A 20,922-nucleotide genomic window follows, 5' to 3' on the forward strand; every position below is an offset into this window, starting at 1 on the left:
TACTATCCGTATATCACCAGAGGACGCGCCGAAGGCCACCTGGGTGTTGCCTCTTTAACCCGGGTTGTAGGAATTTAGGGGGTACTTAGGTACCTACCTAAGTGGCCGAATCACTGGAACGCGGCGACCGACGGCGCTAAAACTTGACGTATCCCACTGGAATTCATTGACGAGTTCAAGCTGCCAAGTTCCCAACCATGATGCCCTTTTTACCAGTTACTAAGGTAGGCTTCAACGCCACACTTGGTTCAATCTTGCCTCCCTGGGCAACTTCCCATCCCTCATCTATCCGAAACCTCAATGCCGCGCTGTGCATTCGATGCTTATTGTCGTCTGTCCAGTGCAGCTTTCGTCTTGCAAGCCATCACACGCCCCCTTGTCAAAATTTAAGGATATCTACAATCTACCTCGCCGCCAGCATCGTCAATTGTCAACGTTACCCGGCTGCTTTCCTTTCTTCGCGCTTCTCCGTCAACGATTTGCAAGCACGACGCGGCGATTGATGAAAACATGAACTTCGGCACACACCCCTCTGCAAGTTACATCTTTGTCGCACAGCGCAGCGATGGCCTGTGAAGCAAGCACATCTGCGGCCTGGCCGCCTGCACGCCCAACCAAACGCGGTGTACGCTCCCCATTTCCTTTCTGGTGCCAGCGACGTCGTCGCCTGGTGCGCATGACGAGGTAGAATCTAACGAATCTCGGCGCTAGAAAATGCGAAATGGGACCTTCATCATTCCCAGCACCGGAGAGCGATCACGAAAGCAGTTTACACTGCGCACCTCGGCGACAGCCAACGCCCGCGCCAGCATCATAGACCGATACGCCCAAGCCGAGACGATATGCGAACAGTGCGCCGCTGCGGTTGACGATGGCAAGTCCAGAGTGCTCGCCTTCTGGCACTGGCTTTGCTCCGACCAGGGTCACCAGGTTCTCAAGTGCACCTTTGCCTATGTGCTGGGTAGCCTAGCCACCTTTTCGCCCTTTCTCTCCGGCTTCCTCGGCGACCGCGACGGGAAGCACATTGTCGCGACGTTGACCGTCTTCTTCCACCCTGCGCGCACCACCGGATCCATGATTGAGGCCATTCTGGTGGCGATAGCCGCCGTCATATACGCAAATGTAGTGTGCGTGCTCAGCATGGTTGTAGCCGTGTTTTCACGGAAGCAGCTAGACTCGGTAGCTCCAGCTCATGCCATCATTCTTCTCATGGCGGTGGGTGGTGGACTTGGCTTCATCGCCTGGGTCAAGCAGCGGTTGGGCCAGCCACTGGTCAACGTTGCTGCGACGTTGGCTTCCATCGCAATCATATCCATGGTTACAAAGGACGACTCGATACAGTACGGTTACTTTTCCAATGACCGGATTGTTCAAGTACTCAAGATGCTTCTCATTGGAATCACCTTTAGCGCGGCAGTAAATATATTGGTCTGGCCAGTCGCAGCGCGGCAAGTTCTGCGCAAGTCCATCATTACTGCATCCTCCACTCTGAGTGACCGACTATCCTTTGTCACTAGAGGATTCCTCATTGGCTCCGAAGAAGAGGTTAATTCCCCCGAATATCACCGTGTTTCCAAGTCGTACACGGCTGCCTATGGCTTGATGACGATAACGCTGCGCGAAGCCAAGCTGGAATACTATGTGCTCGGCCAGGAACGGATATACCAATACGATAAAAGACTTGTCAAGTCTCTTGATTCGGTTTCGCAGGCTATCGGCGGCTTACGGAGTGCCTTGAATACACAGTTCACCCTCCTCAGGGAGGGTGTCGCAGCCTTGACTGATAACCAAGAAATAACGACAGCTGACGGTGCCCTGCTCTCATCCAAAACATCTGGCCGAGCATCCACGCTCATGGACGTGGTAGAGCGGCTCTCTGTCATTGAAGAGGATGACGAGCCGCGGAGTACCCCAAACTCCCGAGCTGATCCCGCTCAGGGCCAGATACCAATTTTTCGAGTGCCCTCCGACATTTTTGCGCTTTTCATGGCCTTGCTAGGACCATCGATGAAATCCTTAGCCTATACATTATCCGAAATATTGCGCGAGTCTCCTTTTGGAAAAGACATAAAGACTGACATAGCTGTGTCAGATCAGCTGCGAGAATCGCTGCGAGACGCCCTGAGCCTGTACAATTCGGCACGAAGTAGTGCTCTGCAGGAGGTCTACAAGAGTATGGAACTGGGACGTGCCCGTTCCGAGGCTATCCGGGCAGATATTGAAGAAGTCGCTGCCGCCTGTGGGCACTTTTCCTTCAGCCTGCTTGCTGTAGCGGAAGCCATGGACTCATACCTGGACGTTCTGGAAGATCTCAAATACTCGACCGAAACTCTTGACAGAACCTGGAACTGGGCCAAATTTTGGCGGTACAGGTGGAATGCGAAAGATGTGGTTACCGAAGATCCGGAGCGGGAGCCCCTGCTCACTAGAACCCAGTCTGGCATACGCCGATCTGCCCTGCCCAAGGGGATTCCTAATTCTATGAAGAAGCAGCGTGACAACTACCACTGGGACGCGTCCTCGCAATCCAGCAGCTGGACTAGGAGTTTCTCGCAGCTGATTCTGAATGTGATGCGATTTTTATCGCGAGAAGACATTGTCTTTGGTATCAAAATCGCTATTGGTGCCGTTCTTTGGGCCATGTTTGCCTTTATCCCCGCTACGCGTCCTGTATATCAGAAATGGAGAGGCGAATGGGGACTGCTGTCTTATATGGTCGTCGTCGGCATGACGAACGGAGCATCCAACACGACTGGCCTCTCACGACTACTCGGTACGCTGATTGGCGCGGTTTGTGCTTGCGCCGCCTGGCTTCTCAGTTTTGGTAACGCCTACGCCCTTGCGATTTTCGGCTTCTTCATGGCCCTGGGAAACTTTTACATGATTCTCATCGTTAAGAACGGACCGCTTGGCCGAATCTCACTGCTGGCGTACAATGTCATTGTGCTTTATGCTTACAGCCTCTCGCAGCGAGACGACGACGACGACGACGAAGGCGGCAAGAATCCTCTCATCTTTGACATTGCATACCACAGAGTCATTGCCGTGACGCTGGGTATAGTCTGGGGCATGCTCTTTTGTCGCATGCTGTGGCCCATCTCCGGGCGCGCCAAGTTCCGTGAGGGCCTCGCCGTGCTCTACCTGCAGCTGGGCCTCATCTGGAAGCGCGGTCCGCTCACCATTCTCGTCGAGAGCGACAGCAAGCGCGACTATATGGACGCCAAGGAGCAGGCCGCCCTGCAGCGCTACGCCTTCAAGCTCGAGACGCTCCGCGCGTCGGCCAAGTCGGAGTTTGAGCTGCGCGGTCCGTTCCCTAACAAAGCGTACAGCCGCGTCCTGCACATTACGAAGCATATTCTTGACAGCTTCTACGCCATGCGCTTGATTAGCGAGCACCGAGGGTCGCTGTCGGCCGGCGAGCGCGCCCTGCTTGACTTCACCGCTGCTGAGCGCATTCTGCTGTGCCAGCGTATCAGCCACGTCTTTCAGGTTCTTGCGTCCTGCATCATGCTCGAGTACCCGCTCACCGACGTCATCCCGACTATTGAGAGCAACAAGGACCGCTTGCTAAGCAAGATTTACCAGTTTCGCCTCGATCACTTTGCCGCGCAGCAGGAGCAGCAGCAGGAGCAGCAGCAGGAGCAGCAGCAGGAGCCGGCCAGTGGCAACGGAAAAGCCACGGCGGCGGTGCCGGTGCCGGAGTCGGTGGCCAAAGCACGAAGGGGCAGCACCAGCGGCGCGACGCCCGCCCAACTCAGCGTCGAAGTGGAGGAAAAGGACTACGCGCTCGTGTACGCCTACATTCTCGTCACGGCCCAGGTGGCCGCGGACTTGCAAAAGGTGCGTGAGGAGATTGAAAACCTCTTTGGTGTGCTGCATCAAAACGACATGTTGCTGGAATGATGAAGCGAAATCAGAAGCCATTGCCAGCTAGTGTTCTGTATTACCATCCTGTATCAACTATCTTGGCGTCGAACAAAACTTGTAGCTGCTGGATGGGACTTATTGTATTATAAAAAGCAAGCAAGCCATGTTTCTTTTATACCCACACAAATTGACTCGAACCATTATGCATCTATTGCAGCGTTGATATAGCCATGTATGTCACCCTCCCGAGAACTATGCCTGCGTGATCATTCTTCATTACATCATCGCCATTGCGGCCCCTCAATGCAGCCTCATCACCACCCTCCTTGCCTCTACGGCTCTCCTCTAAAACGTGCACTCGCGCAACCGACCGAGCTTGCCCAGCTCGTACTCGATCCAGCGGCCGACACCTTTGCGACCGGGCACCAGCACGGTGCCCGGGTTCATGACGTGGCAGCCCTCGTACGCGACGCAAAACGGCGGTGCCGAGGCGTCGACGAGCACCAATGCCGTCGGCAGCGGATACAGGTGCAGCGCCGACACAAAGTCCCAGTGGACGGGACGGATCGATGTGCGGAATGGCGACAGGTGGCCCTGGTCGAGGATCGTCTTGACGAGCTTTTCCGCCGAGTGCGCGTCCTGCGGCAGCGAAACCGTCGTCGTCGTAGTAGTCACGGCAGGTTCTTCCTGGTCAGGCCGCGGCGGCGGCGGCGACGCGGCATCGTCGTCATTATCCACGTCCATGGTGTCCGCCGTCTGAGTCGCGGGGGCAGCACCGCCGCCCGCCTTCTTTCGTAACCGCACCGAGGTGCGGCGCAGACGCGCTGAAATGTCGTCGCGGAAGAGCACAATCTCGTGGTTCGGCCCAAAGAGGCTAAGACGGCTCGGGTTTGATGCCCAGACGGCGCTGCCCGGGACGCCGCGCGTGGAAGTGCCGGCCTCGGCGTTGGCCGCGGCAAACGCCCTGCGGATGCGCGACGTGAACATGTCGGGCACAGGCTTGCGCGGCAGCGGAACCGACGCGCCGGCCGTGAACGACGAGACCCAGCCGTCGTTGTCGCCGGGCAAAAAGACAAACGTCGAGGCCCGAAGCAGCGTCGGGAATTCGGCGAGGGCCGACGCCAGCGCGTCAAAATACTCTTTGTACTCGATGCTACCCCCACTGCCGCCCCGCGCCAGGACGGCCTGCTGCGTAAAGTTTCCGGCGAGGACAAAGGTGACGGGCGCGCTACCCTCGGGCTCGGCGGCGTAGAGGGCGAGAATCTTGCGCAGCGCCTGCAGCGCCCGCGGCTGGTCCAGGGTGAGCTCGCCAATCACGACGACACGCCCTCGGGACGGGCCTACCGGGTCGGCGTCTTCGTCTAGCGACGAAGGCGCCGCGGGCGCAGCGAGCAGGCGGCGCTCAAGGCGGCGCATCTTGGGGCCCACGGCGCGCTCACTGCCCACGCCGAGAAAGTCGATCCAGCCGAAGCCGCCTCCTATCGTGTGGTCTGGGGCTTCGTCGGGGCCTGTTATCCCGAGCGTTGCTTTGCGCTTCTCACATGGGGGCTGCCCGATCAAGAAGCCTTTGAAACGGCCACCCAGTGTACCTCCGACACCGTTGCTGCCGCTGAGGCCGTTGCCGATGGACTTTTCCACCTCTTCGTACACGCCGTCCACGAGAACAATCATGCCCGGGCAGAACCAGGCCGAGTCATCAGGGACGGCGACGGCTTGCTTGATTTCCAGAGCAATGGTGCCTGTCAGGTCACTGATGGCCAGCTCACCGGTAGGTAGGATGTTGAGTTGCCCGAGAAGCATGTGGTTGCTGCCGTGACGCCCGAGCATATTCGCTATGGGTGTTATTTTTAAATTTTGGGGGTTCGAGGATGTTCTTTGGAGTGCGCGGGATCGGGAAGAGGAAACGGTCGAGGTTTGAAAGGATTCGTTTCGAAGCAGTCGTTGGTGAATGACATGGTATCGGCTGCGAAAGGCTGCAGTTTTGTGTGAGGCTTGTGGGAGGAGTGAGGGTTTTGTCGTGTCCCTGAAGATGTTAGCTCGTATCGTGGTCCCCATGTCAAGTAGTATGATTACCTCTCAAAGTGCTTCTTTTCAACGTTATAAAACAGTCGTGGTTGCTCGAAAGCATCAATAATTTGTAGCCACCCGCGAGGGTCATTGGTCTCGTCTTCCTCTTCCTCTCCCTCCTGCACGCCGAGTCCGGACAAGCCGAAGCTGGCATTACTATCCTCTCTTATAGGCCCCGTTGGACGCAAACCAAGTCGGGTATTGAATGAGTCGCCGGGGTTGATATCAAGCATGCTGTCGCCGCGGGGCAGTCCTCTTCCTGGCCCAACGATTTTGCCACCGCTCATGTTCCCTTCTATTGTTTTTAGGATCTCGTGGAGCTCTTTACTTGTCCCGTCTACAATGGCGCCGCCATTGCGATTCTTCCAGCTTCTAGCGGCCTCCTCAAGCACCCTCTCTGCAAGCCCGTCTTCGCGCCATCCCGATCCGCAGTGTCTGCCGATGAAGGAGGCAAGTTCTTGCAGCGCGGAGGATGTGAGGGTCAGAGAATGTTTCTTGGTAAACGTTCGAAAGGCAAGAGGTCGTAATGTCGCAGGTGGGAGGATAATAGGAAGTATGCCGGCTTTGGAAGCATTGACGTTGAACGGCTTCAATGGGTGCACTGGGGTTGCAAATGACGGCGACGACGAGGGAAGCGCTGAAGAGGGTATATGGATATTTCTCCGACGAAATATAGGCGCTGGTGTTTTATCCATTCTCGCGACAGAATTTCGGCTCGGAGACTTCAAAGATTCGTACAAAGATGAATTAATGCGGCAAAGTCTGCTCCGTAACTAGAGCAAGGCTCTTAAACGGTCTGGCTACCTAGCTGGTGGACGCGCCGAGCTGCCAAGCACCTACCGCGTCGACGCGTCTGGGGTCTAATTGATTTCTGATTGATGCATAACCCGCTTTTGTGGGGTCAACGGCCAAATCGCTGTGTGAGCATCATGGTGAGCTCATGAGGCCGATCTTTCGATGAGTATATAAATGCGACACTGGGAATTTGCGACCACAATTATCCTCCATACAGCGTCGAAATGTTTGCGCTACGATATCGAGCCCCGTTGCGCACTCTGGCGTCGCTCAGGCGCACGGTGTCAACTCTTCCAGATAACAAACACATTGTGAGCCTACTCTGTTCCGGGTCTCTGCGCAATGTTAACAAAATCGTAGCGCGTCTTTAAAGACCCATCGTCAACCTCGAGTATTTTAACATATCTGGAGAGCGATCCTCCATCAAAGCGTCTGGCCATTGGCACGACAACAGAAATGCCGCCCACACCTCGGAGCTTCACCGAGAATAAGCATTTTCTCAAGATCCTAGATGAGGTGCTCCGCGAATACGGTCATCTCGACGAGGATGTCACCAGCCAGGCTCGAGCGCTCGCAACGCCTCCGAACTTCCAGTTCAGCCCTGGAGGCGGCAACCCACGTCGCAAGGGCGCACGTTCTGAACCGCAAGGCGCGAGTGGGCAGGGCGGCGCCGGAGGAGCAGGCATTGGATCGTTTGTTCATCTTGGTGACCGCAGACACCCGCCTGAGTTTGGGAGAATCGCTTGGCCGGAGGACATCCTAGGAAGTGTCGAGGTCGACGACTCGGGTAAGATCTCCGGCAAACTAGAGCCGAGCGGCACTTATCGTCCGGTGACGAATGACGGAATGTAAGTTTAGTCCTTGTCGACTTTCGTGACACCGTTGCTGACAGACAAGCTTGGGCTTGACCCCATTTATCCGAGAGAAGTTGATAGAGCGCTTGAAGAAGGAGGAGGCGAGTGAGCAGGGGAAGTGACTCTGACGATTCAGTCTGCAAGTGTATTAATTGATATAGAGTAAACTATAGGAGATTTACCCTGTAAAACAGAGCTTACCGAGACCTTTCGCATCACACATGTGACAAGAAGTCGATCGCTTGTTAAAGATTTCTCAGGCGCGAGCGAGAAATCCATGAAGCTGGTCAGGCTTCGCTTGGTAATGTCTTATTTCGGTATATATTAACGGCGCTGATTAGTTGGCGGCTCGTCACATCATGTCATAGCTCGTCTTTGTTATCGTCTGCTTTACTTTTCGGTGACCTTTCTTTAGAGCTCGCCACCCAAATTTGCTGGCTGCTAAGGTTTTTCCAGGTTCCTATGTTCTCTCAAACCCGAGTCACGATTGCGGTTGGTCCTACTAGGATCGCAGTTGTTACATGTATGGTATTTCAGCTTGGGAGCTCGAAGAAATTTATCATTGTTCTTCTTGCTCGTTTTCGTACATAATTTTCAGCAGCCGCTCTTCGTCGTTGATCTCTCCATCAAGCGCGCCGGACGGGCCTGGGCGGCGAAAGAACATGCCTTCAAAGTTCGGGGGATAGTAGCCGGCGTATTCCCAATCAATAATGGCATTGACTTTCAAGGTTTCTGGGTCTACAATGACATTATGCGTGGATAGGTCGTTGTGGCAGAAAACCAAGTCTTTGGCAATTCTGGGCCGCATCACCCACTGTACACGGACAGGGTGCTTCAGCACCCGATATGGCGGGATAACCTACCGATGTTAGTCAGTGGAAGAACAAAAAACAAAGAAGGACAAAGTGCAGGCGAGGCGCCTACCAGTCCAGAAGGCCCCCCCCACGCGTCAGACGAGAGGCTTCGAAGTGTTTCAAGGTAGCCTTCTATTTCCGCCTCGACAACTTTACGCTCTTTCGGTTTTAGATCAGCCATAGTAACTCCCTCAATATACTCGGTAACTAGACAAATAGCTCCGTCATCTTCGAAGCAGACATGCACCCTTGGCACGGGTATGTCTGTGTTTTTGGCGATGAATCGCAGGGCTGCCGCCTCATTTAACAGACGTTCATTGCCAAGTCTGGGAATGCACAGTAAGCCTCGAAAAGGGCTATGTTGCCATTCGTGAGGTCGTAAGCTGCGCTTGACGAACGAGCCATCGGCATGGAAATACTTTCGCTCTGTTGTAATCGTGATGCAGTCCTTTTCCCGTTTAGCATTTAGCATGGCGTTTGTGACCGGTGACATTGTCGTGGAGATTCAGCTTCACTCCGTCAGTTGGCGAGTCAACGATTTTGGACTGCCTTGACGATGATGTCGAACAATTGCAAGGGGGTTCTCATTATAATTACGTTTTTAAATACAATGCGACAAGCGGGGTAGAATTTAACAAAATCTGATCCGTGGCAGAGGAGCCTCCCGCCACGCTTAATTGTCTATTGTAGGCAAAGTGGTGCGCATCCGGACCACCGTATGTATACTGGCGCTATCAACGGGCTGATTTTACAAGGACTGCTAATCCGAAATCGGTGTCGAATGACTACGTTCAGCGGGAAGTTGAATCCCGAACCAACATCAAATCAACTATGTCTGTAGCTGGGCAGAGTCCTGCTGTTCCAACGTTGGCCAGGACCTTGTGTCTGCCTTTACATTCTTTCGTTGCCACCAGGTGTAGAACCCGTTGGCCAGCCCCGCGCCACGATGAGATTCTATAATGCAGTAAAGATTTTGCAGATGAAAAAAATATGGAGATCAAAGAGAAAAGAGTATATTTTCGTAATAATTGCCCCATCATCTTTACTTTTTGATATGTATCATGCATGCGAGAAGTCCTGTGTAGGGTGGGTGATTGGTGACGTAGCTGAGAATAATATGGCATAAGGTACGTACCAGCACCTAGGGACTAGGTACCTAACTAAATAGTGGCGGAGGAGTGCTTGAGAGAGCCCCTGTGGTAGGTTTGCTGTCAACATGTGTATAGACCGACTCCTGATGAAAATTTCATCTGGAAAACACGTTGCAGTGTCCAGAGATATGATAGACGAGGTTAGAATCATCAGAAGATGGTCTATACACGTGTTGGCAGAAAACTCATCTCAGGCACTCCCCATGCGTACCAAGCAGGTAATGTATCGGTAATCATCAATCAGCACAGCGCCTTTGCAGACACCAAAATCCGCCTAATCCCAGTGCAGTCAGTGGCCCAGCAGTGGCCCGGCAGTGCCAGCAGGCCCAGCACCACATACCCGCCCAGCTCTCCCACCGAGATTCCCCAGCAATTACTACAACCCCGCCTCAACCTCTCTCCAGCTTATTAGCTCGAGCTTGCCTTGGCTCCCCAAATGTCCCCGTTGCCGCCCTTCTCCACGACACAACACATACCTATCTCAAAATCTCACGATATCTGCGGTGCCGTCCACCGCTGCGAACCTGGCCGCCTCCCCCTCGTCCGCTCGGAATTCCTATCAGCATGGCTCACCGAGGCTTTGATGACGAGGAACTCACCATTTCGCTCTCGTCGACGCACGTCCGTCGGCAGCAGCACCAACCCCACCATCACCATGATGCCGACCGACCGCCCAAGCCAGCATCGCAGACTGTCGGTGCTCCCCCCAAGGAAAAGACAAAGACGGAGCAACGTATCGGTGCCTACAAGGTGATTCGCACGCTGGGCGAAGGCTCGTTTGGTAAGGTCAGACTAGCCACCCACATCGGCACCGGCCAACAGGTCGCTCTCAAGATTATCGCCCGCAAGAAGCTCATCAGTCGTGATATGGTGGGCCGCGTCGAGCGCGAAATTGAGTACCTACAGCTACTACGACATCCTCATATCATCAAATTGTAAGTCCCAAAAACATCACCGGCCTTCCGCCGCACGCTAATGTTCAATCTGCACAGATACACCGTCATCAAAACACAAACCGAAATCATCATGGTCCTCGAATACGCCGGCGGCGAATTGTTCGACTACATTGTACAAAACGGCCGGATGAAGGAAGCTGAAGCCCGACGTTTCTTCCAACAAATGCTTTGCGCCGTCGAGTACTGTCATCGCCACAAGATTGTTCACCGCGATCTCAAGCCCGAGAACCTGCTCCTTGACGAAAACCTCAATGTCAAGATTGCCGATTTCGGTTTGAGCAATATCATGACGGACGGAAACTTTCTCAAGACGTCTTGTGGCAGTCCCAACTATGCTGCACCAGAGGTCATTGGTGGAAAGCTCTACGCCGGCCCCGAAGTCGACGTCTGGAGTTGTGGTGTCATCCTCTACGTCCTGCTCGTCGGACGCCTGCCCTTTGACGATGAGCACATCCCCAGCCTCTTTGCCAAGATTGCGAGAGGAACATATAGCATGCCTCAGTGGATGCCAAGCGGTGCCGCCAACCTCATTAAGAAAATGCTAGTCGTGAATCCAGTTCAGCGTGCCACCATCGAGGACATCCGCCAGGATCCATGGTTCATGACTGATCTCCCCGCTTACCTGCAGCCTCCTGTCGAGGAATTCTCCAACACAGGCGTGGATCCCAACAGAGCGATCGAGAAGAGCGACATTGCTCCCAATGCCTCTGTCAAGGTGCAAGAACGTCTACACAACGAGGTGACCGACAAGATCAGCAAAACCATGGGGTATGGAAAGATGGATGTTGAAGAGGCTCTCCAATCAGAGGAGCCCTCTGCTATCAAAGATGCATACATGATTGTTCGCGAAAATAAAATGATGCAGGTAAGCCAACTCGTTGAAACGAGTGCCGCTGAGACGGCAGCAGGTAGTCCTGTCATGAGCATGTCTTCGGTACGATCGGGGATCCCACAACCGCCCCGCCCATACGTCAGCAAGGTTGGTATCCTGCCTTCGAGTATTGGCACATATCACAAAGATTACATGGAGCGTGCCAAATCAGGTAAACAAGGCACAGAATCCGACGAGACAGCTATCAATGACGAGCCGTCGTCGGCTCGCACCGATGCCGAAAAGGAAGAGGCCGCTCGACGTCTCAAGCCTCACTCGCGCTCGCAAAAACAGCTCGAGGAAGGAATCAAGAGACCACAGGGCATGACACCGATCAACCCGCCCAAGAAGACCAAGCCCATTCGCTGGCAATTCGGTATCCGGTCGCGCAATGCACCGTGGGAGGCACTGCTGTGCATCCACAAGGCTCTGTACAAGCTCGGCGCCGCTTATATACCAGACGAGGACTACGCGAGGCTGCGGCAACAAGAAGGAGAGACACCAGGTCAGGAAGAGCAACAAGATCCTTTGGACGGGCAGGACCCTACCCAGCGATACAAGCTCCCCGCCGATCCTTGGCACATTCGCGTGCGCTGGGAGACGAAGAGTACGTTGGTTCCTGAACATGATTTCCCCGCAGCCAAACACCAGTACTGACTTTCTCGTTGCAGTTATGCGCAGCACAAACGCCAGCACACCAACAGAGACCGAGGGGAAGGCTGAAACCAAGATGCCCGACACATACCAAGTGCTCGAGGGCAAGGCCGCGCAGAAGCGGGACTTTGTCGCGCTGCACCTGGGCATTCAAATCTACGAGATGGAGCAGGGCGTTTATCTTGTGGATTTCAAATGTTCGGGGTACGAGACGGCCGACGGCAAGCTGTTGGAGGAGAAGGAGGTAATGAGCCCATTTCCGTTCTTGGACATGGCGGCGCGCCTCATTATGCAGCTTGCGGAAGCAGATTAAACGAGCTATTTCCAACGTGTTGCGATTGATTCTCCTTTGCACTTTTTGTTTTCTCTTTCATTTCAAGGGCGCATGGCATGTACACTTTACATAGATTCGGGAGTTTTCTTTCCACTTTCTGTTGCTTTCCAAGTTGGAGACGATGCAATGGAGAATTCCAAGAGGCAGAATTGCTATAGTCAGTCTACAAGTCCAAAGTACAGTGGATGTAGAAGGGGTAGTTTCTTCTCTATTATGTACACTAGATACAAAACAGGTAAATTTGACATGACAAAGGGAAAATCGTCACCCCCAATAACACACCATGGTATTTGTGATGATGTTGCTAGCGGCACTGAAACTACCACTGGCCTTGCACCGAGATCTCGGCACCCCAAGGATAGACCAGTACCTAGTCAATGCCCGATAGCTCTGCCAACTGATATGAGCATCATCTGTCGTCGTTGTTCATTTTGTTTTGCAGCGAAACAAACGACAAGTCTGCCCGCAAAGAGAAACCCAAAGTACCAACGCAGCCCACCGCACAATAACATCAACACTCGTTGCCTGGTTATCAACTACAAATGATCTCAAGTAAATTAAAGAAAAAAAGATGTCATACCTCGAATCGCTGCCAGATTACTGTTCTGTTGCCTCAATTCCACAACTATGTATGTACGGTGGAGAGTATCCTCCGCTTTCGTCATACAAGCTTCAATCGTTACTGCCAGCGGAGCTCCAGTCGGCTTCTGGCCCCTCATTTTCACCAAAACACGCCACCTGCCTGACGCAGCCGCATTTCATCTCAATCTATCGCAAAATTTCCCCATTGCCAATTGCCTTGATCGGCATCATCCAGAACCAAAGTCTAAATCATGAGCTCGTTGCGACCATTACGCGGTGCCTGCCAATGCGGCCGTAATCGCTACTTGATTGTGGTCCCCGAGGACTCGGTCGATGAAGCTCAAGTGCTATTCAACCCAAGCACTACTCATGGTACGTCGCACCCTAGCAGTTTGCTCACACAGGGAGCGAATTTGGCGCCGATTAAATCGTCATCGCGACCGAGATTTTGATGATACCTCCGCGCCGCGCCCAACACATACACTACTAACCGACAGCGCCCAGAAGCCTCTCTCGCTACGCCGCTGCCGGCCTACATCAGAGTTCCCCTGACCTGGTACAAGAGCGCCACCTATGCTTACTACGACGACGAGACGCACGCGACGATCCGCCGCTCCTACACGCACCCAGACGAACAGGACTTTCGGCGCTACTTTTGCGGCTACTGCGGCACGCAGCTGTCGTACTGGTCCGAGAGCCCCGCCACCGAAGCCGAGTACATTCACCTGACACTCGGCAGCCTCTTGCGCCAGGACCTGCACGATCTGGAAGCGCTGGGTTTGATACCGGACGATACCGACTCGGACGAGTCCGCGCCGGCCGGGGATGCGGGCGACCAGGATGAGCCCAGTGAGCGCGAGGCCGCCGTTGTTAGGGAATCGTTTGGCGTGCCCTGGTTCGAGGAGCTCATCGAGGGTACTAGACTGGGAAAGTTGCGGCGCCGACACGGCGGGCACGAATCGCAGGATGGCCGCGTGCAGGTGGAATGGGAGATTATAGAGTACTCGGATGGCAGCGACATGGAAGACGTGGACATGCCGACGCCAGCCTCTGGAAAACGAAAACTAGACGAGAGGGGAGAGGAACAAGTCGAAACACAATGAAGGAGACAGACGAAATGTTAACTGCTGGAGTATGTACAGACAGGGGATGGCGCTGTTGGGTGACTGGGAGTTTTGGGGCGATGATTTGATCTTGAGGGTCGTGATTGAATATTGCCGTTGAAATAAATGTATCTTTGGGTTCGTAATTGAAGAGTGCCGTCCGAAAACTCCGATCCCGTCATTTTTAATGAAAACCAGTAAAACACAATAAAATAATGCGATTCCCTTGTTCAATTTAGGTTAATCTAGGTCAAGACGCTGTCAGCGTCCATTCCTATCAGAGGAACAGCTCGCCATGCCGAGACACCGTAAACTCCTCGACCCTCATCAGTCTGGCTAGCATCGTATTCGCATGATAATCAACGCACCAATCAACATCGATGGCGATCCCAGCAGCTTCCTTTCTGCTAGTGGAAGACTTGGGTCGACGGATATATATGAAGCAGCCCTGACAGCCACCGATACGATGTTGCACCACGCTTTCTGCATAGAAAGTGGCCATCATGTTCCATTATCGAATAGCACGGCGTGTCAAAAGGACGCACCGCCAATATTACTCGCTCGAGACCTTTCCCCCCCCTCTTTTTGGCTCGTGCTAGCGACAGAATCAGGAGAGGCGAAACGGATACTCTCGGCTGTCATTGTACAAATGACACCTACTAGTGGCCGATGATGCCCCCATCAAGAATACGCTCAAATGCTACAGTAGCAATGGCGATTTGTCGTCACAAGGCCCTCCGTGGCATCATATCGTCGGCCGAGCCCAACTGGATCCTGCGGGCAGTTATTAATAGCACAACCAGCATATTAATCAGGATTGGTTCTAGAGGCCGTCTTGGCGTTTATACCGAGCGCCTAGTTTGCCACTTTACAGCTCCAGAGGTTTGTTGGAGTTGAGACTTCTGCCACTTTGCTTCCCGGGATCAAGGCCGCTTGAATCTGCCGAGACTTTTGGGTGAAAAAGGGCTGAGACACCGCACAACAGCTCACATGCGCTATACAACCCGCAGCGGCTCCCGCATCTCCCTCCTTGATTTGGCGGCGGCGTGGTTCCGCAATGTGACCCGTTTTGGCGAGCAATATAATCGGACCGGTGCCGCGGGGAAAGTGCTCACGCAGAATCTCATTTTGATGCTATAGTGAGAATTGGCTCATCGGCGGGTCTTGACGTCTGCCGAGCCTAGTCTGGTCAAGAAATACGATGTTCAGCCCTCTGGGGCGCGCCCCCCCAGTGTCGATGTAGATCTTGGCTTCATGGGGGGGGACCCGCCATAGGCCAGGTGATCCTTGATCGGCCTTTGGCTTGTATCAAGTCTATCAACAATTGAGAATGAAGATGAAAAGAAAAAGACTACTATTGCTTGGCATTGAATAGGACGCAAATCTCCGGAGAAAAAAAAAAAGGCAATGTCCGAGTTTCTTGTTCTTCATAGCAGCAGCGTGTGACGTAAAGACTTGAGAGACGGCATTGAACTATTGTTGCCGGATTCCATATTGATGGCCATCATAGACGAAAACTATTCAAACAAAGAGACAGCAAAGTGGCATCTGGTTTGTTATGCCTTGGCATCAATAGAAATACGAGATTTTGCTCACTTTGCAGCCGCAACGTCAACCTATCAGTAGTTCCATATGAACCCATGCATGTGCAAAGAAAGACATGCTTGTTGAGACCCTGGACGGCTCGTATTGAGCTCCGCTGTCAGCCGAGATCGAGCTAGCGGCCCAAGACCCGGAGATTCAATACGGCCCATGATGCAGCCTAGACTTGTTCGTTTTCCGTCCGTCTTAGGAAAGTACCAGTAACACCGACGTCTTTGGGCTGCTTTGTGAAGCGACGTGACCCTTGAATCAGAGCTGACAGAGCTTCTAGCCTAAAAGAACTGTCATGTCTTTACTCCCATATAAATATCTGATCATCCCCTCCCTTGATTTTAAAAACACCAACACTCACAACTTACACACTCTTCACACCTGACACCTGACACCTCCCCCCTCAAAACGCCCCAAACCGACCTTTACCATGCTCAAGCATCTCAGCATCCTCGCCGTCGCCGCCGGCCTCGCCTCCGCCACTGGCCTCGCCAAGGTCACCAACCAGTGCGACTTTGAAGTCACGCTGTGGTCCGTCGGCAAGGACATTTCCGTCGGCCGCACGCTGGCCAAGGGCGAGTCCTACGCGGAGCCCTTTGCCGTCGACCCCAAGACGGGCGGGCGCACCCTCAAAATCACGCGCGACCGCGACGGCCTCTTCACCGGCAAGCCCCAGACAAACTTTGCCTACAGCCTCACCCCGCCCAGCATCTGGTACGACCTCAGCGACGTCTTTGGCGACCCGTTCAAGGGCTACAAGCTGCGCCTCGCCAGCGACGACGATACGTGCCCGGCCGTCCAGTGGGACAAGGGCGTGCCTCTGGGCGGGAACCACACGCACGTCTGCCGCGCCGACGCTTCCGTGGTCCTTACTCTCTGCGCTTGATTGGCACCTGGCAGATGATTGCTTCCCGAGACAAAAAAGACTTTTCAAAGTGACAAGACAGTTTTAATTAGATTGCCAAGAGCAAATGGACCTTTGTCATGGAAAGTGCCAGTTGACTTTAGTACAGCAAGAAAGTCGACACTGAACATTGTACACTCATCCTATTGTATATAATAAAGGAACTTGAAGAATCATCACAAATAAAGAATTCAAATTTCTTTTCCAAGCATCTACAGTCCTGCATCTGTACCGCTAAAGTGAGAAGTGATCTGGTGTTGGCCTCGCGCACCTTTGCCGATGGGTTGCCTCTTGTGGGCGGTACGACATCTGCGGTGGATTCTGGTGAGAGCGGCCGGCCGCGGATAGGACGGCCCCTAAGCTTGCCGCATGAAACGGAGGGAAAGAGACGACAAGTAAAAGAAAGAAAAAAAAGCGCAAGAGGACGCTTACAAGGGCAAAGGTAGGCCAGTATGCAAGTAATGCCAAAACCGATGATCAAGTACTGCCCAAGAATGAATCGAAAGACTGCGGCTGCGACGGCGCGCCGTTGCGGGCCCGAGTCGACGGCGGTGACGGCGGTCATGACTTTCCCGGACGGGCGGTGGGTGTCACGAAAAAAAAAGAAAAGAAGAGACAATTCAACCAGAAAAGGATCACCTCGAGGTTAAACAGACATGTCGACCCGGGCACGCTTCTAAAGCGAAAGAATTAGTTGCACAGTCGCGATGCGCGCACAGTTGACACTCGCAAATACGACATCTCTACCCGTTTGCCCTTGTCTGTGGGGTGGGACTAGTAGAAAGGCGAACCAGAAACAAGTCTGAGTGAGTTCTCGATTGTGCTCCGCCGCGTAAATATTAATTTTCAATTAAAACGCTGACCAATGGAGGAAGCTAGTTTCTTCTTTCGTGGCGTGCCAAGTTTGGCCATCAACTCTTGACTGCCGCGGGGCCGGGGCCGGTGCTAGCTGGCGTTACGTTGTAACATGATGTTGGCATTTGCAATTCCTAAACAATGTATTTCTGTCGTATTATATCTGGAGCAAAAGATGATGGCCTAAAAGGACCATGTAGAGCAACCACAGCCATGGATGTGGTAAAGCTTCAAGAAAAGAAAATACCAAGCAATCCCCCAAAACGCCGACAATGTCAGTGGTATCAGAATTAACATGGCGTTTAAACACCGTTCAAAAAATAGCTTGTAACGCTCTTTTGCTCGAAAAGGACTACTCCGCCCCAAAACGCTTTCGTTTTCGCGCTCAATATGTGTGCAAGTTAAAAAGAGAATATCCGTTACCGACGCTTCCATTGCCGTCTGTACGTACTATACGGGCATTGCAGAGACCGGCTCCGTCGGCAGCACCGTCCTGGAATCGTTCCCACCAGCCGTACTAGGAGCCGGTGCAATTTCGGGATCCGGTATTTGAATGTCGAGCTTGAGTTCATGTCAGTATAAACCTTACATGATGAAGCGAGCCACACTGCCCAACTCACAGTCATGTATCCTGTTTTGCGGAGGGAAATTATTCTGGGCGCCGCAAGTCCGCTGTCATCAGTAGACACCGACTTTTGCATCTCCGAATTCCACTGCTCAATCCACTTCTCCAGGGCAGCCAGCCTCCTCTTGGATGCCGTCATGCCCAGGTCATCCCACAGCCAGCCGGTGAGGGCCCCCATGACGCTATCGACGATGTTGCGCCCGGCATACGGATTAAATGTTGCGCCTAGCTCAGCGTTGAGCCTGCCAATGACTTTTCTGAATTCCTGCTCCGAAATGCCGGCAGGGTCCAAGATCTCGGGGTAAAGGTTTGAAAAGGCCGGGGCCAGGTCGCCGTGGAGGAGCCAGTCGCGGCGAACTCGGATGATTCTTGTTGTGGCGTATTCCGTCGAGTCGATGGGGACGTGAGGGTTCATATGAGGATAGCAGGGATGGCGAGGACCCCATTCCTCGCCAAGGTCGGCTTGGACATCGTCGCCCATGATGGAGGAGTTTGTCGAAGACAGAGCGGAGCCGATGCCCTCGCCGGCAGAGACGTTGGACGGACGAGGAGCATTCTCATCGCGACCGCGCTCGAGGTCTCTGGTAAAGCTGTCGCCAGGGGCGTCGTTCCCTGTCATGGTTGCTGTGGTATTGCCCGTCTAAGGAAAGCAATCGTAGTGCAGGCTATTCGAGCAGGAGTGGCGATTCGGCGACCAATTGACCTGATGGTACGGCTTTCTGTTATGTCGGTTTCCGGAAACAATTTGGCTCAGGCTATGGGCCAAAGCAGTATCTTTAAGAGTGCGGTGCTAGACAGCCAGTCAATTGCTCGAGTCGGCGGCTTTTGCGTGGTTCGGCAAGTTTGCGGGTGGAATGTCAGTGGCCTCAAAAGAGCTCGGACCGAAAGCTTTTGGTCTATCGGCACGGGCCGGGAGCTTTGACTGCGCGCGACTGCTGCTGCTAGGTATACAATCGTCAATGGCGATGATTCGGTGCGTCGAGTGATAATGGAGTTATTGTAATCAGGATGACGAGAGGTGCACTTTTTAATTTCGAGTTGCAGGAACATGAGGGCGGTCGTTTCGAGATTAGGGGAAGAGTGGAGCACGGACCCTCTCGTCAAGGTTACTGGTAAGTTTAGCATGACCACTGCCACTAGGATCAATGTGAGAGGTTGAATAAAAGAGGTCTGTCAAGCACTAATTATGATTGGACAAGTGGTCTACCTGTAAGCTGAATTTGATGTTGATGACTCTCAGGCCTCGATGCTGTACAATGTGCCCTACTGCTACAAGAGATGGTCACACGATTGACTCGGACGGGCAAACGGCATTCGCCCATGACCGCGAATAGAGAAAGTAACCTAAGCCATCGACGTCAGAAGATGGCTCTTCTTGGTGAGGTATGGCTCACATATTGTAGCGAGGAAAATCTCACCCAAGTTTTGCTCATTTTGGGCGAGATTTTCTTCACCTCGCCAAAAGTGGAAAATTTGTGACAGAAGTCATTGCCCATGAGAGGCTTGTTAGCAAGCATGACGATTGGCTTATGATGCCGTGCAGTTGTACTCAGCAATCATACCTTAAGAAAGTAATTTTATCATGTATCATTTACCCTTTGTAGCCGCCGGTCACATCGTTACTTGTGGTCCCGAGCCGCAGAATGATCACAGTGCCCTCGGCGTAGGCCGCCGACTGGTGGATGTGTGTTGAGACGCCAGACATAAAAGCCATCGTTTCCCTCCCTTTTCACTCGCTTTCAGCTTGTTCGAATCTCGTCTGAGTGACTTTTGCTTTGATGTTGAGACGGCGTCCTACGGGAAACCGCAGGAACTTTGTTCTGATTGTCCAGAGCTGTTTACTTTGCTTCTGAAATCGCCCAGCCGCAAGCCATGCAAAAATCCACCAACGCATCCGAGCAAAATAGCCCCAGCTCTCTGGCATCTTGAAATTCGACATGGATGCATACTCAAAATAGATTGGGTAGTACCCGGCGAGATCCCAGTCAAGCAGCCATGCATCTCCTGACGTGTTGACCACAATATTACGCGGTGCAAGATCATGGTGTGTGAGCACAAACGTGTCCACCCTTAGATCTGAAGACCCTTGCAAAACTGCGTGATCGCGACTGCTTTTTTTATATTCATGCCTGATAGATCCAAAGTCCGTCCAGAAGGCCAAGAAATCCATGACATATCTGACGGTCGCCCTTGCAGGTAGTCCAAATCGGTCATCTAACCAGAATGACCTGCAATTGCCTGTGACAATGGATCCGGCAGTGTCCGAGGTAATAGATCGCATCAGCGAGACGAAGCGGCGCAGCTGGAAGGCCAGGCGTAGAGACACATACCAGCTTAGGCCAGGCCAGGCGTCTTCTATTGTCCGCCCTTCGATTCGTTCCATGACGAGGAACTCCACGTCTGAATACTGTATTGGCCGTATTATCTTTGGTGTTCTTATGCCGAGAGATTGCGCAATTTCGATCGCTTTCATCGTATCGGCGAGGCAGTCCGGCCTGTAGGCTTTGGCGAGGAATCGGTCTGATAACAGTGCAATTCCACCATGGGGCGTTAGGCGCGGGCTCTGCGTGATTAGTGATTGAATTTCGGCATCCGAGCCGTACAGGACTACATAGTCCGGTGAGTCTCTTGCCATAATGATTGCGTTCGATGATATTGCTCTGGGTGGCTGCCCTTGGCGTTCGAGGACTGCCGTGTTTATCTGTGGATGGTGCAGTAATGAATAGTTAAAGCTAGGCTGTGGGTAGTTTCCTGCTCAGTACCTTAATGCGTGACTCGAGCTGCGGCAACCTTCCGCAAGCCAACGCAGAGCGGGTTAATAGCGAAATTATTTTTAAGCCGGCCAAAATAGCTCCGA

At 53.2% G+C, this 20,922-nt stretch overlaps 9 protein-coding genes across 9 annotated transcripts; 5 read left to right on the plus strand and 4 right to left on the minus strand.

The window, feature by feature from the left end:
• Window positions 1-714: 714 nt before the first annotated feature.
• Window positions 715-3,903, plus strand: BBA_04257 (ribosomal protein L19; the record flags this gene model as incomplete). The annotated part of the gene is made up of 1 exon (XM_008599354.1): window positions 715-3,903. The coding sequence occupies one exon, from the start codon at window positions 715-717 to the stop codon at window positions 3,901-3,903; it is 3,189 nt and encodes a 1,062-aa protein (XP_008597576.1).
• A 309-nt stretch (window positions 3,904-4,212) lies between these two features.
• On the minus strand, window positions 4,213-6,629 carry BBA_04258 (DNA polymerase alpha/epsilon subunit B; the record flags this gene model as incomplete). Its single annotated transcript, XM_008599355.1, has 2 exons — window positions 4,213-5,890; window positions 5,941-6,629. 2 exons carry the CDS (start codon window positions 6,627-6,629, stop codon window positions 4,213-4,215), a joined length of 2,367 nt encoding a protein of 788 aa, XP_008597577.1.
• Window positions 6,630-6,953: 324 nt separating this feature from the next.
• BBA_04259 (uncharacterized protein) lies at window positions 6,954-7,705 on the plus strand (the record flags this gene model as incomplete). Its single annotated transcript, XM_008599356.1, has 3 exons — window positions 6,954-7,040; window positions 7,090-7,577; window positions 7,627-7,705. The coding sequence occupies 3 exons, from the start codon at window positions 6,954-6,956 to the stop codon at window positions 7,703-7,705; spliced, it is 654 nt and encodes a 217-aa protein (XP_008597578.1).
• Window positions 7,706-8,142: 437 nt separating this feature from the next.
• Window positions 8,143-8,930, minus strand: BBA_04260 (phosphotransferase family protein; the record flags this gene model as incomplete). Its single annotated transcript, XM_008599357.1, has 2 exons — window positions 8,143-8,442; window positions 8,508-8,930. The coding sequence occupies 2 exons, from the start codon at window positions 8,928-8,930 to the stop codon at window positions 8,143-8,145; spliced, it is 723 nt and encodes a 240-aa protein (XP_008597579.1).
• Window positions 8,931-10,152: 1,222 nt separating this feature from the next.
• BBA_04261 (protein kinase SNF1) lies at window positions 10,153-12,382 on the plus strand (the record flags this gene model as incomplete). The annotated part of the gene is made up of 3 exons (XM_008599358.1): window positions 10,153-10,523; window positions 10,581-12,022; window positions 12,087-12,382. 3 exons carry the CDS (start codon window positions 10,153-10,155, stop codon window positions 12,380-12,382), a joined length of 2,109 nt encoding a protein of 702 aa, XP_008597580.1.
• Window positions 12,383-13,236: 854 nt separating this feature from the next.
• BBA_04262 (uncharacterized protein) lies at window positions 13,237-14,088 on the plus strand (the record flags this gene model as incomplete). The annotated part of the gene is made up of 2 exons (XM_008599359.1): window positions 13,237-13,357; window positions 13,490-14,088. The coding sequence occupies 2 exons, from the start codon at window positions 13,237-13,239 to the stop codon at window positions 14,086-14,088; spliced, it is 720 nt and encodes a 239-aa protein (XP_008597581.1).
• A 2,023-nt stretch (window positions 14,089-16,111) lies between these two features.
• Window positions 16,112-16,567, plus strand: BBA_04263 (Bys1 family protein; the record flags this gene model as incomplete). Its single annotated transcript, XM_008599360.1, has 1 exon — window positions 16,112-16,567. One exon carries the CDS (start codon window positions 16,112-16,114, stop codon window positions 16,565-16,567), a length of 456 nt encoding a protein of 151 aa, XP_008597582.1.
• A 1,323-nt stretch (window positions 16,568-17,890) lies between these two features.
• Window positions 17,891-18,684, minus strand: BBA_04264 (Golgin subfamily A member; the record flags this gene model as incomplete). Its single annotated transcript, XM_008599361.1, has 2 exons — window positions 17,891-18,001; window positions 18,061-18,684. The coding sequence occupies 2 exons, from the start codon at window positions 18,682-18,684 to the stop codon at window positions 17,891-17,893; spliced, it is 735 nt and encodes a 244-aa protein (XP_008597583.1).
• A 1,110-nt stretch (window positions 18,685-19,794) lies between these two features.
• BBA_04265 (ankyrin repeat protein) lies at window positions 19,795-20,700 on the minus strand (the record flags this gene model as incomplete). Its single annotated transcript, XM_008599362.1, has 1 exon — window positions 19,795-20,700. One exon carries the CDS (start codon window positions 20,698-20,700, stop codon window positions 19,795-19,797), a length of 906 nt encoding a protein of 301 aa, XP_008597584.1.
• Window positions 20,701-20,922: the final 222 nt, after the last annotated feature.

This window comes from Beauveria bassiana, assembly GCF_000280675.1.
Source record: "Beauveria bassiana ARSEF 2860 unplaced genomic scaffold BBA_S00009, whole genome shotgun sequence".
Classification (NCBI taxonomy): Eukaryota; Fungi; Ascomycota; class Sordariomycetes; order Hypocreales; family Cordycipitaceae; genus Beauveria; species Beauveria bassiana.